The sequence below is a fragment of the Natator depressus genome, chromosome 4 (assembly GCF_965152275.1).
Source record: "Natator depressus isolate rNatDep1 chromosome 4, rNatDep2.hap1, whole genome shotgun sequence".
NCBI classification, from domain to species: Eukaryota; Metazoa; Chordata; order Testudines; family Cheloniidae; genus Natator; species Natator depressus.
In genome coordinates, this window is record NC_134237.1 from 44,465,310 (window position 1) to 44,482,945 (window position 17,636).

At 41.1% G+C, this 17,636-nt stretch overlaps 1 protein-coding gene across 2 annotated transcripts in view; it reads left to right on the forward strand.

The window, feature by feature from the left end:
- LARP1B (La ribonucleoprotein 1B) overlaps positions 1–17,636 on the forward strand; it is a 97,913-nt gene that overhangs the window by 42,346 nt on the left and 37,931 nt on the right. For both annotated transcript variants that reach the window (XM_074950842.1, XM_074950843.1), the window contains exons 5-8: positions 705–848; positions 5,961–6,104; positions 6,398–6,566; positions 10,513–10,657. In XM_074950842.1, coding sequence (XP_074806943.1) covers positions 705–848; positions 5,961–6,104; positions 6,398–6,566; positions 10,513–10,657 — 602 coding nt within the window. The remainder of the gene's footprint in view (positions 1–704; positions 849–5,960; positions 6,105–6,397; positions 6,567–10,512; positions 10,658–17,636) is intronic.

Genomic DNA, 17,636 nt, shown 5'->3' on the forward strand with positions numbered 1-17,636 from the left:
CAGCTTCCTCTTACCAGCCTCTAGTCAGAATACTGCTTGCCAATCACCCATGTGTGGAATACTCACAGGGACCATCACTCAAAGTAGTGGAGGTTTCTTACTGTAACGGAGGTTCTTCAAGATGTGTGGTCCCTATCTGTACTCCGCTATCCCCCTCCCCTGCCATCTACTATGCTTTGGATCCTGTTGGATTTGCAGTAAGAGGTGGAACTGAAGAGGCGTCAACCCCCACTGCCCCTTAAGCCCCTGGTCGGGAAGAAGAGGAGAACTACTGCATGTGTGCGGGCCAACAGACACTGCTTTGAAGAAGTTCTGGACTTGGGCGCATGGCCTGCATGCATACCCACATGTGGAATACAGATAGGGACCACTCATCTCAAAGAACCTCCAGTTACAATAAGTAACCTCCCTTTGCGGTTCCTCCTTTAAGCTTGACCAAACTCACTTCAGTTATTAGATTCAGGGTTTACTTAAGATATATCCTGTAAAACTGAAAAGTTACTATTTTCTGATTTTATTTTTACTTACAGCATTGGTATTAAAATCTTTCCTATTGTTTAAATATTTTAGGTTAATTATTTAAGAGCTACTAATTCTTCCTTTAAAAATGAATTATACAATATATTCTAAACAGCTAAATTATAGTGAAATGCCAAGCTGCACCGTAGTTAAGGTTGAGAATATTTTTTTTTCACTTTTTTAAGGCAACAAGCAGAAGTGGGTACCACTTCATTTAGATGATGTAAGACCAGATAGCCAAGAAGGAACAGGCTCTCAAAATAGTTCAAGATCTCAGCCAGAAACAAGCAAAGTAGTGCCATACAACAACAGACGAAACGAGTCAAGAAGTAAGTGGTTTTCAATCCTAACTCTGGCTTTTACAGTGGTTCCCATCATTGTGGTATCTGAGTGTCTAAGTATAACTTAACATTTTTGTTCATTGAATATTCATGTCAGTTAAAGTAAAACACTGATAGAAACTCGGTATGTTGTGAGACTGGATGTTAAAGCCTGTCCATGTGACCTGTTAAGGGCCTTTTTTCTTGACCTACTATTCCAATACTGAGTGTCTCCTGAACAGACTTTAGTAATATGGTTGGTTGTGCAGAAGCTTGACTTTAGTGTTAACAATGCAATAATTTATCTGAAAGAACTAAATTGTAGTTAGTTACTCTGAGTAGTTGAATAGTGAACGGAAAAAAAATTTTTTTTAAACAGTTGAGGATTTTCACTTATGCTGTGTGTGTGTGTGTGTGTGTGTGTGTGTGTGTGTGTGTGTACATGCACACAATTGCAAATAATAAATCACTGCCAAATACATTGTTAACATAGTTAAGGTTGTTGAGCACTGACTCGTGCCCTTTCAGAATGTGGAGAGTGGCCAGACTTAACCTCTCAAAACCAGAAAATAAAAAGTTACGGTGATGTCTTACCACACCCCCATACAATCTTAACTCTGACCTTTGAGAGAGGTGCCTGTGAGAGATTAGAGGATGGTACCCTTCTTGAGCCTGTGGAGCACAGCAAAGAGAGTGAAGGTTAGTGTGAGAGGGGGGTAATCTTAAACTTTTCTTGACTAGGATATATGTTGAGTTTAGGTCCAGTTTAGCAAATATGCGTAGGTCGGATTTAGCTAACTCTTGACCACTTTACTGACTCCAGACAAACCACTAAAGACTTGTCAGATGTTAATACCTGTTCATTGTCCTAAGCATTTCCTCGGAGACATCACCTTACCTTCAGTTAGCCCTGACTGAGCCTTATAGTACACTATGATGTATGCCAGAAGACCACTTGACCTCCCCGAGCCATAGCATGGAACAGAGGATGCATGGCAGTGAGAGTGCCAGTGCAGATGTGAAATTCTAGTGAGCAATGAACATGTAAGAGCGCTTGAATGAATTGAAACAAACGTGTATTCCCCAATCTTATTGAAATATCTACTGGAATGTCTGCCTCTGTAGGACACAGTGGCAGTTATTCCACCAACCCTGAAACGCAACAGATATTTTAAAATCTTTAATATATGATATTTTAGAGGTAAAAGGGCCATCTGCTTTAAATCATCTGCTCAGGCCTCCTGCAAATGTGCGTCAGAAAATAGGAATCTAGAAATTTGCGGCTACTAATCCCTAAATCAGTACAGCTAGTGAGAATCATGGAGTGTGTGTCAAGAGGAATGATGGTAGAGAATTGTGTTGGACACAACACAGCACACAACAGAAAATCACAGATTTTTCTTAGGGGTATGTTAGGTTTGGTTTGGTCCCAGTGCCTACTGCCAGCTCCAGCGGGGCAGAATTAAGGTGCTGGAGGAGAAGTTTCTATATTTCTTAGCTTTGAGGCCTCAGTTTAGCCCTACTTCAGTATCCTAGGAAGGACATGAAGCAGTGCTAAGCCACTTTCACTCTGATAAAGTTTTTGGTAGTGAATTTCCCTTTTGAGAAAGTGGTGATAGTGAGGCAGGAATGATCAAGGGGTGGTTGTGAGCAGGGCTGTCCCTAGCTATTCTGGGGCCCTACACAGCCCCCTGCCCCCCACGGGGGGGGGGGGGGCTGGCTTGGAGGACAGGGGGGTACCACCCCCAGCACTCACCGGTGGCGTGGCTGGGGCTGGGCTGTTGCAGTTCCCTCTGCTGGTGAGTGCAGGCCTGTCCCTGCTGCACTCCTCGGGGGAGTGGGGGTGGAAGGAGGCAGGGCTGGGGCGGGGCAGAAAGAGGCAAGGGCTTTGGGGAAGGGGTGGATTGGGGGCAGGGCTTGGGCAGAGCAGGGGTGGGAAGAGGCGGGGCCGGGGCGGAGCAGGGGCGGGGGCCATGGGGAAGAGGCAGAGCAGGGGCTGGAGCAGTACGCAGCTGCGCAGGGCACCAGGAAATTGGGTCCCCAAAATTTCCTGGTGCCCTATGCAGCTGCATACTTCGCTTATGGGTAAGGACGGCCCTGGTTGCGGGGTGGGTACAATGAGGCTTTCTGTACATACCTCTTCACCATTCAGCTACCAGTTCCACCTTCCTCATGGCTCTCTCCATGCTCTGGTGAGTGTGGATAGATCTAGGGAAAAAGAAAGATGGTGCAACTGTGAGGAGGAGTACTTGTGCCAGCTGGATGCAGGAAGGGGGAGTAGAATGGAACTCCAGAGTCCTTACACCAGATCTGGGTCTAGTGTGTGTATGGAGAAGTAGCTGTGCGTACCTGTCTTTAGAATAGGAGGCTCATGGAGGTGTATATAGTGGCCTATTGGTCTCAATTCAGTGTTGTCAGCTGATTCTGGTGGTAATGAATACAGCCTAAAACAAAAGCTCTGAAAGATGTGAACTGCTTAATTCATTGCAGTGGGTGTCTTCATCCTCCCTCCCTTGCTTTTACACCTGTGCTGTCCATGGAGCATGCCTGTTCAGAACTTCGCACTCTGGCCTCAGCATTGTGTGCCTGGTGCTTGTACCAAGCATGCCTGTTCCTATGCCCCGCACATTGCTGGTTTATCAAGTCTAGTGCTTCTCCACAGGAGTTCAGCCAACATTTTTGCAATAGACCTCATTTATCCTGGCTGGGATTCTTCCACTGGCCTCTCTGGTCTGATTGTCTCAGTTTGGCAGCTAGTGCCTCCTGTAACAGCCTGTCCCATACTACCATACATATCCCAGACACAGTAGTGTCCACCATACTATCCCATGGTGGGATAGGTATATTTATGGGGTGCCAAGCTTCATCAAAATTGCACACACCTCTCACATTTCTAAAAGGAACTGTATTGTGGCTGCAGACACCAAGCAAAGGCACGTTGAGAGCACTAATGTGCACATCATTCAAATCTCCAGAGGAGAGTCATGACCCTTGGGTTCAGGGGACAGTCAGTGCTTGTTCCCCTAAACCACCATTTAGGTACAGTACTGTGGCACTCAGGAAGAATTTCCTGCAGAAACATTAGCTTACAGGGAAACAAACTCTAAGTAGAGTTGCTTAAGCTTTTATAGTGCAATAAAGTTTAAATTTTCTAAAATTATCCATGGTAGTGTTAGTAACTGAGCTTGGGAGCAATCAAATTATATACATAGCTGAGAGTTGAAGCCTTATTCTTTTTCTAGCTCTGCACCAATAAAAATATAAGAATCTGAACATTTTATAAATAGCTCACTTTTGGAAGAGGAGGCACTATATCTCAGGAATCTCTTGACCTAAGTTTGGACCACAAAGTCTGCTCCAGGCCCCCTTGTGGTACATCTGTCTTCAAGACACTGTTCGTATGTCACGGGTTTGGTCACAGAGATGCCCTTGGGACTGTCACCTGACATGCTGGAATCACCTCTGAGCCCGTTTTTCCTGCCAGCTTGGGATTCCAGAACCCTGCCTTGTTGAGCCAGACACGCTAGTCTGCTGCAACACAGACCCAGGTCTGGTCCACACCCCCCAAAGCTGCAGACTTTAACCAAAAACTGCTCAGCAGGTCACCCATCTCCAGCACCCAGACACCCAATTCCCAATGGGATCCAAACCCCAAATCCTTTTTACTCTGTATAAAGCTTATACAGGGTAAACTCATAAATTGTCTGACCTCTATAACACTGGTGTAGAGATGTGCAGAGCTGTTTGATCCCCCAGGTGTTAATCACTTACTCTGGGTTAATTAATAAACAAAAGTGATTTTATTAGGTATAAAAAGTACGATTTAAGTGGTTTCAAATAATAACAGACAGAACAAAGTAAGTGACCAAGCAAAAACACGCAAGTCTAAGCCTAATACATTAAGAAACTGATACAGGTAATATCTCACCCTCAGAGATGTTCCAATAAGCTTCTTTCACAGATTAGACTCCTTCCTAGACTGGGCCTAATCCTTTCCCCTGGTACAGTCCAGCTCAGGTGGTAACTAGGGGTTTTCTCATGACTGGCAGCCCCCTTTGTTCTGTTCCATCCCCTTCTATAACTTTGTCACAAGGCGGGAATCTTTTATCTCTGGGTCTTCCCCTCCCCTCCCCCGCCCCCCTTCGAAATGGAAAAGCACCAGATTTAAGATGGATTCCAGTATTATGTGACATGGTCACATGTCCTATGAGACCTCATTCTTCATTACCCAGAGGCTGGCCCGCATGCACCAGGGAAGGTTTGCAAGTAAACAGAGCCATTTACAGGCAATTGTCCTAGTCAGTGGGAGCCATCTAGGTTCCAAACCACTATTAATGGCCCACACTTTGCATAATTACAGTAGTACCCCAGAGTTATACTTCATATTCCTAGTTTCAGATACAAGAATGATACATTCATACAAATAGCATGAACACACTCAGTAGATTATAAGCTTTGGAATGATACCTTACAAGAGACCTTTTGCATAAAGCATATTCCAGTTATATTTTATTCACACTCATTAGCATATTTCCATAAAATATATGGAGTGCAACGTCACACCATATATATGTGAATTTTAGTGCAATTTGAATGTTACAGCTGCCCCATAGGGAGCTGATTTTATCTGCAGAACACCTTGGTCAAATGATCCCAAACTTTCACTGCTAACTTTATCCCTAGTCATGATGAGGTATGGAAATTTTCAGAATAATCTGAGTATGAATGTAGATTTGAGACCACTTAGAAATATTAGCTGTTTAGAGAGCTCATATTCCAACTAAATTAATACAACAACCCTAGGGCCCTGATGATGCAGTACAGTTTCCAAGAGAATCCGAGTGTGCCTGTGGACTTTAAAACATTTCAAAATATTGTTAAAGAGCGAATGTTAGCCTTAAATATGGAATGGCTAAGGCCATTCATAAGTTTTTGTTTTGAAATCAGTTATACTTGAAAATCACTTCCTTCTTTACTAGTCAGCTTCTGTGATGTTTGACTTACGCTTTACAGTGCAAACCGATGTACCTAATACCCATGGAATAATTCTCTGAGGTTATTTATTCATGGTGGAACCTCTCAATTGATTGTCTATACACTACTTTTTTTTTTCTTTTAAAGCTTGGCGCCGTGATAGAGAGAAGAGAGATGACCATGATGAAGTTTCCAGTGTGAGAAGTGAAGGTGGCAGCATTCGAGGATTCTTTAGAGGCAGAGGAAGAGGGCGTGGCAGAGGAAGAGGGCGTGGCAGAGGAAACCCTCGAAGTATGAGAGTAGATGTTAAAGATGGAAAATATAGCTTAATATTAAGATTTAAACATTTAAGTTGTACAACTCTCCCTTGCCACAAATCAAATCCTGTATATAAATCCATGTGGTTTGCATGTCACGTTGCAAGTAGTATATCTTGAACACTTTTTACTGAGAACAGATACTGAATGCCTGTTGCACAAATAATACAGTTCGTTTATATCCCTTACAGTATTTTTGTATTGGATTTTTCTCTTTATCTTAAATTCTTTTCCTTTCCCTTACTCTTCATGCCATTCTCTTTGAAGTGAACTATGAGTATTCGTATGGTTACCAAGAACTATATGGTGAAAGGACCAATCAGCCATTTCAACCAGACCTTAATAGTAGTATGATGTATTACTATGACGATGGAACAGGAGTACAAATGTATTCTGTGGATGAAGCACTGCTCAAAGAATACATTAAACGTCAAATGTAAGTACACTGCATAATGTATGAATTTTTTTTTTAGACAAAAGTCAGGAATCTACTTAAGATAAAATTCATTTCAAACAACATTTGACCTCTCAGTCTTCAGTGTACTATGTAAGTAGCACTGAAGATACTAGCTACCAACCATTTGAGGTTTATTCATTACTAGTAAATATCTGCTTAATTATGCTGAGTAGTGGGGTGAAAAAACCCTGAATATCTGAGAAGTGGGAACTTTGAGAAAGATCTTCAATCTTCCGGCACTGTAGTCTGCCTTTAATCCATGTACCTTCCTTATTTATGGTACATATCCTCCTTTACTTGGTCTTGAAGTTGAAGTATGGATGTCTGTCTGCTTGTCCTTTAGAGTACTGTTGGTCTGTTAGCATGTAAGACTCTTTCCTGGGTATGTAGCTCAAATTTCTGAAGGGACTTTTCCCCCATTTGTTCTCAATTTCTTTTAAAAACAATCTTTTCAGCTCTATTTTATCAGTGTGTTTCACCTGAAAGAACCAAATAAGAATATGTTTTTAAATGAGCCATATACTTGATTTTTCAATAATCTGAAATACTTACTTTCTCATGTACACCATTAAGGAGCGAGAAACTATTTGGAAGGCTGATTATCGCAAAGAGGCATATCATGCAAAATCCTGGAACACGCTAAGTCACTACAGAAAAGGGACATTTTCCACCACTGGCTGATATTCTACATTTGCCAGTGGCATTTCTCTGTGATGCTTTTGTGGTGGATTATATTGCCCTTGTATTCCATGAAGCGATTTGCTTATTTTACTCTGGCTTCTTTTGTAACAGTTGATGCAAAAAAAAAAATTTTTTTTTTTTTGAAGAAAAAGGCCTCTTTAAGGGCAGAAAGAATCTGACATATGGCTCTCAACTTCAAGCCTATATTGCAATCTTTTTGTAACTCTTGCTGCCAGGCCCCTCTGAGACCTGACAGTGGACGTGCAGCTCCTTATCAGAATAATCAGCCTCCACTGTCCTCAAGATAAGTGAGGGAGGAGCACAGACACTCCACGGTTGGTCAGATTGCTGGGCATGCAGTGTCCAGGTCTCCTAAGGTAGGACACATTGATGTCCCCCTTGATGCTCAGCAAAATGTCACACACCAGTCACATCTGACTTCTGATGTTGTTTGTATTTTCTTTTAGCACAAGATGTTGGCAAGTGTCAGTTAAAGCCTTAAGATGGCTGGTTAACCAGAGTCATTGGTCACCTGGCCTGTTCAAAATCTCTAAGATTCATTGGTTATACAATTTGCCTTTCACAAGAGATACTGTTGAGCAGGTTTAGAATATAACTTCTTCATTTTTTCCCCTCATTTCAAATAGTTCTGGGAATCTGTGAGGTTCCATAATCTTTTCCTTTCTCATTGTATTTGAACAAAGGGGTGGAAAGCTACCTTTCTTCCTTTTAGATGACATTTAAAAAATAATTGTGGAAGTGTTTAACCTTCTGCTTCTGATATTTTTCTAATTATAAATTATGAAAGCTAGAATGCGAAAGAGGGAAGTTCATGCAAAATAAACTTGTACAGAATGTTTAGCCTTCCAGAGAGGAGTTCTTTTTGGAGTCCAAGGAAGTAAGGATATTTTGGACAAATAAGGTTGTATCCTTATATAAATGAGTTTTAGAACTATTAACTTCTTAATATGAAAAATGTTAAATCTATTTCTGAGAACAAAAATGTCAAGAGTGATTTTATACATGTAACGGGGACCAACTTGATTGGGGAGAAGGATTATTATAGGTATGTATATTAACATTTATTTTAAAGCAAATGTGACTAAGTATATACTGCGTCAGACTTACTTCAAACATTGTGTTGATTCTTCAAAAATGCTTTGGTTCACATCGAAAAGTAGATTACATTTCAAGTTATCACAGGAGTATATCCAAACTTACATCTCTGGAGGGGAGGGAAAATAAGTTCAAAAGACTTCAGAGAAAGACAGGAAGAACATAAAAATAAACATTTTCATTAGTCAGAGGGGTAGCCGTGTTAGTCTGGATCTGTAAAAGCAGCAAAGAGTCCTATGGCACCTTATAGACTAACAGACGTATTGGAGCATAAGCTTTTGTGGGTGAATACCCACTTCATCAGATGCATTTCGTCACCCACGAAAACTTATGCTCCAATACGTCGGTTAGTCTATAAGGTGCCACAGGACTCTTTGCTGCATGTTCATTAATGTTCTTTCAAATTCCCTTTTCCAGATCAGTGGATACCAGTAAAGTAGTTAAGAGTTGGAGTCAACTTCAGTTTCCTTTATTCATTCTTGCTTTTGGAACTTTGGAGATTAGGTCGAACACATCTCGGGTTTTACCTATACCTTATAGATGTAAAGGTAACAGTTTAGTTAACAGTGTTAGCGTGTCTGTACTTGTTTGTCTTTCATCTGGGAAAAGTATGTTAGGTTTTCAGAATAGCATGTGGAATATTATTGGGGGGAATAAAGGTTGGGTCCTATTCAGTTGTGCATAGGGACTTCATTGATCAAAGTTTACTTTGCTTACAGCATGCTGAAGAAGTTCCTGCTTTTCAGCCGAAAAGAGCCATAAAGACTCTTCTGTGCTGGTTCAGACTTTTAAGTGGCGGCTTACATCTCTTCCAGTTCTGAAGTTTTCTGACTGTTCTCTGCTGGAGTTAAGTCTTTCATGAAGAGTGCTAGCTCTTCAAGCTTCTTTGGTACTGAAGGCTATAAAGAAAGAATAAATTGGGTTTCTCCTTTACAGCTCAGAGTCAATGGTGACATTGCAGTCCCTTTTTGGTACCTTCTGTCTTGAGTCCAACTTCATGAGAGGCTTTCATCTACATTAATGCCTTACCTTTTCAGCATTCAGATCCTCTCAGCATTCTACTCTCAACTCCCTCTTTTCCTAAAGTATCCAGTTCCTAAAGGACCACATTCATACAAGGTATCTTCCACTGTAAGAAATTAGGGAGCATGTAAACAGTCTCACGCAGGATCTGTCTGAGGGGTCCTGCTGTTTGGTAGTCATTGCCAGTTTGAGCTTCCATACCTCTTCCAGGGTGTCTTCAGGTTTTTATCTTTCTGTAGTGGCTCCCAGTTATAATTCCTTCATTCCTTTACACCATCATTTGATTTGGTAGAACTTGACATCTTGGGATCATTTCATAAAGCAACTTAATCACCCTAGAGACTTTCCTCTTCCCTCAACCTATCCCTCCCCTGACCTGGGGTGCCTAGACAGCCTGTTGCACCTTTTTTTTTTCCTCCCACGTCTCACCCTCTTTATACCCTTTATTTTTGAATAACTTAACTTTTGCCAAGTACCCTTGGGAGCATTCAGGCACTATGCCTCAGTGTACTGAACAATGGAAAGTGTGTGTTTTCTGCTTCTTTCTTTCTCACCTGAGCTTGCATGAAGATATGATCTAGACTGCATGCCCGTGCTTATGCCTTCAACCTAGGATAGGGCACCTAAACATTCTGATCTGCTGGGTACCTGAGTAGGAGAAAAAGATACAGATCAGGATGGAGATATTGATACAACTATATGGGGAATCATCCACATGCATGCTGAGAGAATACCATTACTCTCTCATCCATGTAAGAAGGAGAAAAGAAGGATCAGAAAATGAATATTACTTTTCTATTTTGCTTTTGTCATTCATTTATGCTAGTTGGGTGAATGAGAAATGAGGCCTCAATTATACTTTGGATGAATGTACTATACTGATCACGTTAAAGTACTGTTTCATTTGGTTTATTTGATTACCTAGTCTGTTTTTATAACTTTTAACTCATAAGTAACAAACATACAGTGATAAATAGCAATCTTTTTGGTGTCAAAATCTTTATTACAAAATTTGGTATATTTTACTAAGGATGAACTTGGATTAAAAATAATTCAAGAAACTATACCCTACACTGGGCTCACATTTACATGTTTCTCTCTCCAGTGAGTATTATTTCAGCATAGAAAATTTGGAAAGAGACTTTTTTCTGAGGAGAAAGATGGACCAACAAGGATTCTTGCCGATTTCTTTAATTGCCAGCTTCCATCGTGTGCAAGCTCTGACTACAAATGTTAACCTAATTTTAGAGGTAAAGTGATTTAAATGCATGTACACAATTTTGCATAGTTTTAAAATTTATTACAATCAAATCTTGAAAACCCCATTCACCTATTTGCAAGTGGCAGGGTGTAAGTATTTCTTGTTGAGTGTGGCTGGCCTAAACAATCAATTTCTTCAGAATATAATTTTTTTTTTTTAAAGTTGCCAGCCAATTAAGGCTACACCAAGAACCTTCCAGCTGTGAACAGTATAAACTGATGCAGTGCTGTCTGCTAGCAGATGGCATTGCTGCTGCTCATAGCTTTGCCAAGAAGTGGCAAAGTAAAACTAACAAAAGGGCTTCACTATTGCTTTTCAGAAATCTGTGGGCAGTAGTGAAACTGTCAGTTATGTCTGTTTCACATTGCTGTTGGCAAAGCTGCATAGTAACAGGTAGACAAGTATTCACAAAGTGGGGAAAATTTCAAAAAACAGAGACTGGAGGAGGTGCAGGGTAGTAGAAACTTTCCTCTCCCCTTCTTGCAGCAGCCAAGAGTCTGGGAGAAGGTTAGAGGACTGAAGAGCCCTTCCTTTTCATGCCTCCCCTTCAGCATCCAGGAAGCATTCTAGAGGGAGAAGACCAGAATGATGCTTCTCGCAGCAGCTGGTGGGGTTGTGTGGTGAGCTTCAGATTTATCAGATACCTACTATCAGAGACTGATCCAAAAGATGGAGTGCCAAGCCAGAGAAAGCACCTTAGTAGAAATCACTGTAGCATGAGGTAGCCTGGAAACTGCACTGCTCACTGGTGCTAAACCTTATTGGTATGTTCTCTCCTCCCCACCCACCTCCAGTCTAGTAGACCTCCAATCAGTTAGTCCTCCAGCTACTAGGTGTTTGTCAATCTATGCTAACAAGAATTGGGTTACACTGATAAGGATCCAATAAGTAGACCACAAATGGAAAAGTTTTTTTAATTCTTTGAGTGACCGCTACACATTCCCACTTCGGGATGCACCAGCAGTGCAGCTCTGATGGTGGAACGATTCATAGCCATACCCACTGGAGCATTCTTGCACTCCTTCCTGCCCCCACCTTCGCTGTGCATATTCTGAGGATGAGGCTACAAAGTAGGTGGCACTCCAGCTGTCTGTCTCTTCCAACCACAGTTGCAAACAGATTGGAACCTTTCCAGGTCCACCTTTTCAAGTAACCCCGTGCTGTTAGCTAGTTTTAGGAGTAGTTTAATTGTTTTATTTTATTGAAATGTGTTTTGTTTTACAATTATCAGGATACTTATAGGTTTTGCACCCCAGGGTGGTTTCCCATATTCTGAGGCAGATCTGAAGGGAAGGTGGCCAGGATTTAAGATGTGCCTCTTCACCTATTGTCTATCTCCATCACTCTTACGAGGTGTCTCATATGCTATCCTAGGGACATTTTCCTTTCCAGTGCACACTATGCAGGACTTTTACTCCAAGAGCCCGTAAGGAGTGTCAAAATCTGCTCCAAGCCTTCCTGCTGCAGGAGGTCCTATAGACCAAGTCCTCTAGTGCTGATGAATCTGGTTCCAGGAGTAAAGAGTGGCCTGCATTGGCCCCCATTCTTTTGGGAACTAAGAGGCAGCATCCTAATTTTCTGTTCAAGATACCATCCTCTGATCCAGGAAGCAGGGTGGTAAAGCCCTTGGTACCAAAGGAGTCTCATTCCTAATGTAGTAGAATGGTCCAGGTGTCAGTCTCAGCAGAGCTAATCATGTTAGGAATACCCTTGAATCCAGTACTCTTGGTTTCAGTACCTCTGTCAGTAGGTCCAGTCACTGTTCCAAGTTGCTCTTATTCCTCTGGATTGTGTCCTATAACATCCTTAGATCCTAGACCGAAGCCTAAGGTCGTTGGTCAGGGTAAATCCCTAAAAAGATGTTATACTCTTTCTGTAACGAGTGCTACCATTCTGAATGTCTGGTCCAATGCATCTGTGCTGTCAGTAGGACAAGTTGGATCTGCAAATCCTAAACAGGAAAAGTCTTCCTTCCAAAGGAAAAGATCCTTAACTCAATATATCATTATCAGACTTCAGGGGAACTCCAACCCGACAATAATGTTCTTCCTCAGGCTGAGCTGGCTTCAACAATCTATATAACTCCATATGCTCATTTCAGAATGAGAGCTCTGTAACAGGCTAATGAAAAATTACCCACCAAGTTCAGACAGCATGTCCTTAAGTTATTTCTCCCAAAAGAGGAGCTCCCGTCTCTTACATGATGGACACAGTCAACATCCTGAAAGGAGTGGCATTCGAGCCTCCACTCCTATCAGCAACTATCAGCTGGATGCGCCCACTCTGGAATGGGAGTGCACTTCAATGACCTAATAACCCACAGTCATTGGAAGCACTTTGAAAAACAGCTACATATTAGTGTACTAGAGTTGAAGGCAATCAGTCTAGCTCTCAGATCATTTCTGCCTCACAAGACAAAGTATTCACTGACAATTCAACAACTAAGTTCAGTGTGAACAAACAGGGAGGAGCTCATTCCTCACAACTATGTAAAGATGTTACAATGCTACAGAGCTGGTCCATCCCTCATATTTAACTGACAGCTCTTCACCTAATGGGAAAAAACAAGTTGGTGGATTATCTCTGCAGAAACAAAGAGGAGTTAACAAAGGAGTTGGTCTCTAAATACATCAGTTGCAAAGAAAATCTTCACTTTCTGGCATCATCCAAAAGTAGATCTGGTGACAATGAGACACGATGCCAGACACCTGAGCTTCTGCTCTATTTCAGATTCATTCCTACTCAGCTGGAGAATAGGTCTTTTTCCATACCTTTACCCATTTTCCTTTTAATCCAAAGAATAAAACGGAAGATAAAACCAGAATAATTCCGGTTGCTCAAGCGCGGTCAAGACAAAAGTGCTTTCCAGATCTCCTTCGCCTCTTCAAGGTGTATTATACTGTTCTCTACCAGTGACCAGAGATCTGTTATCCTCAGCAGGATGGCTGGATTTTGATATAGACCTGTGGTACACCTGGCAGCAAGGTCTGTAGGACACTCTCACTGATTTAGAGAGCCTGTTTGTCAGATGTACAGCACATCCTGGTAAACTCCAGTAAGCAATCTACTCGTAAGTGCTATTACTCTTAAGTGGAGAAGGTCTATGAAAGGTATAGTGTTAAAGGTCTAAGGAGGGTTTTTAAAGGTTTATGAAGGGTATAGTGCCAGTCAAGGATTCCTCGTCATCATGGGACCTTAACTTAGTCTTTACTCAACTTATGAGACCATCATCTCAAACTGAGTGCTTAGGGTTTTATCTATCAATCAAAACAGCATTCATTGTAGCAATAACATCTGCCAGAAGCATAAGCGAACTACAAGCCTTGAAGGCAGAGCCATTGTTCAGTTTTCTACAGAAATAGTGTTCTTTTGTCTACATTCAAAATTTCTGCCCAAGGTGGTAAATGTCGTCCATCTTAACTAGTCAGTCTACCAGTCTTTTTCCCAGACTTCTTGCACATTCAGATTAATCAAAACTGTGCACATCAGATGCTAAATAGGCAGTAGCCTTCTGTCTGAAAAAGAACTAGACTTTCTAAAGTCCTCAGATCACTTTGCCTATTACGATTATCTCTGTAAAAAATAATCTTATCACAATGCTTCTCCAAATGGGTTAGACTAAATATGGAGGAGAGTTACAAACTAGCTTCTGCCGCTCTTCCTGCAAGGGTGAGGGTACACTCCACTGAGGCTAAGTCAGTTTCTATAGTAAGGCTTAAACATATTCTCATTATTGAAATCTGAAGAGTTGCAGAGTGCTCTGTACACATATTTACGAAATGTTATCTGCTTGATTTAGGTCTTGATATGTGATGTTTATTTGGTAGGGCAGTACTCACTGTTGAAATAGGATGCAGTGTACCATTTTCTTCAGTTGACAGTACTGCTCATCAAACTACCCTAAGAGTGGGAATGTGTAGAGGTCACTCAAAGAAGAAATGAAGGTTACTCCCCTGTAACTGGAGTTCTTCAGGATGGAATCTACACATTCACACTCCCTTCCCACCTTCCTCTCTACTTCAGACTCCTAATTAAAATCTTGGACCTAAGAAAGCAGTGGAAGGAACTGAGCTCACCAGAGGGCCATGTCCCCTTTTATACTTCTGCCCTCAGAACATTCAGGAACAATGAAGAGAAGGATTGGGGGAGGTGTGAGAGCTCTTCAGTGGGCACTGCTACAAGAAGGTTTCATTATGAGTTGTATTGCTAGCACTTCCCAAAAGCGTGACTGTGTGGAGTCCATCTTGAAGAACTGCAGTTTCAGGTTAGTAACCTTCATTTTACTAGAACAATTGCTCCAAAGCATTTGCTATAATTAAGGTTGCAAAATGGTTTTCATTGATCCTCGGTTTAAAATTTCTCAGAATATTCAGAAAACTCCTTTTCTGCTAAAACTTTCCATGCTCGGTTTCTTGGTTTCCTTTTGGGGCAGAAGGGGAAGAATTGAGCTAATTCTGAGCCATATTTGATTGAATATTTTTTTTAACAACTTTTTGTGGGGGGTGGAGGGAACTGAGTAAACTTTAAGTTGAAATTTTGCATGTAAATGGTGCTCACTGAGAGGAGTACTGTCTTCGTAGATTTCAAAACGGTTGGTTTTGATTAGGTATGAAGGTTTAACGTGCATACTGTTAAAACATTTAAGTTGTAATGTACTTGCTTCACAAGAGATTCATTGAAAATGTGCGTGCAGCTAAATAGGAACTGGTTGGAAACTTACTGCCAACTTATACCTGTTTCGAATGATCTTTCTTTAAAAACAAACGTGAAATCTTTCATACATAAAGTTGTTCAATTAAAATTAAAGTCACAAAATGAAATGTAAGGGATTCTAGTAAGTGTAAAATAAGAATTTAAAGTTTCAGGTACTTCACCATCTGAGTCATCCTGCCAGTTTTTGTGATTGTAGAATCACACATTTTAAATTTGATTTTTTTTAAGAATATGCAAAAATAGAACAGTGCAATAATTGAAAAATTTTGTTATGGTAATTTAAATATAGGCATCAGGATAAAGGAATGCAAATAGATCTTGTAATTTCATATTTTTAGCTTTTTTTTTTTTAACATAGCTCAGACATGATGGCATTACTAAACATTTTTAGATTATAATTTTAACTAATATACACTGGTCTTATGGTCATGCTCTGGACCTTTCTTGTGGTGGTTTTTTTAAATTCCCATTCTTAAACTTTCTCTTCTGTTGCTGTGTTAAAGAGCCCCACCAACATGAGAAAACGTGCATTTCATTCCTCAGCCTCCATAGTCAAAGTAGACAAACGGGAAGGATCACCTCCTGTAAATTTCTATTTATTTTTCATCATAGTCATTACTGGTAATAGTCGGTATGAATTGGATCAAGTGTGATTAAGCTGGCTGTATTCTGTTACGGTTTCAACAGCACTATACACATACTATTTGTGATATGAACAATAATACTCTTAAGATAAAGTAGACAAAATGTCCTGTAAATCAGTGATTTTCAAACTTATTTAATCAGGCCACCCTTCTTTGTGTCTGTAGTCATTTATGCACTCGCTCTCTCTTCCTCCCGACCACTCCCCCCCCCCAACCACCACAAGTACATATTTTGCCACCCAGCTCTGAAGTGTACATTGATATCACTTTTCACAGCAGATTTAGCACCCCATTGCAACCTTTATTTCTGCGCTGCTGCCGCCATTCCAAGGCTGACAGCCAGAGCCCCCACCGCTTCCCATTGAGGGGGAGGGAAGAAGAGCTTGAGCCCTGGCTGCCTCCCAGTGAAGGATTGGGGTGGGGAGGGAGGAAATCCTGAGCCCAGGTGGCGAGGTTCTGGCTGTCCCCATTATCCCCGCCTCCCAGGTATGCACGGTTCTTTTGCACAAGCCCCAGCCACTCAGGGCTGACAGCCAGAGCTCTTCAAAAAAAGAAGAAGAAAAAAAAGCATACCACTCATGCCTCCATTGACACATTCCTTCACCTCCTTTGGGAGGCCTACCCCATAGTTTGAGAACTGCTGCTATAAAGCATATAGTATATTAAAAGATGCTAAGTTTACAGTTGGAAGATTAACTCTTACTTCCCTGATTTTATGTGTAACTTAGTGTTACATTTAACTAAATGTATTTGTATTTTCTGTACTACACCAGCATAGTTAAAGCAGGAGAAAAAAAAACAACCTCTAGTGTTGTTTCTATATATAGATTATTTCAATTTTGTGAAGCAAAATAAAGCTATATTGGAATAAAGTGCCTTTATAACAGTGTAACTGTCTGCACATGGGGCTTTTACCAGCATAACTTTGTCAGCAAAAAAGTCACACCCCTTAGCAAGATAGGTCAGTCGACTTTTAAGTGTAGACCATGCCTCAAAGTGCTTTCTTACATGGAAGGTAGGAAATGTAAATCTTAAATATGCTTAGTCTTGTTTGATGAAAAAGAGACCGGAGTCCTTGTATCACTTTAAGTATTAGTGACCCAGTCCAGGGAAGTTCTGTCCAGTTGTTAGTGAGAAGAAAATGCCTTTATGGGGCATAGGCAAATGGTGCTTTAGGCTGAGGGGAGGAATTCTAAGGGTCCATCAAATGAGATCCGTTCTGGGTTGAGGACATAGTTCTTCCTAGAGTTCAATGCTGACTTCTGCTATGGAGAGAGGACTGTCATCTCACTACTCCATGAAGGACTAAGACCTTGCCATGAAATTATATTTGTGTATACATCAAAAAGTATTCTCGACTTGCAAAAATCAGATGTTCTATGGGACGTTGAAATCACACACAGTGTCTAGCCACTTCGCACCATTGTCTCACGGCAGTCCAACATCCAGGAACTATGGATTGAAGGGAAAAGAGGCAGAAGACTACTCACAAGCATTAAAAAATGTAGGGCAAAATATACTACAGTACTTTCTTAAATAACTGTAAATCCTGTGGGAACTAAGTTACAGAAATTCATCCGATGAAGTGAGCTGTAGCTCACGAAAGCTCAT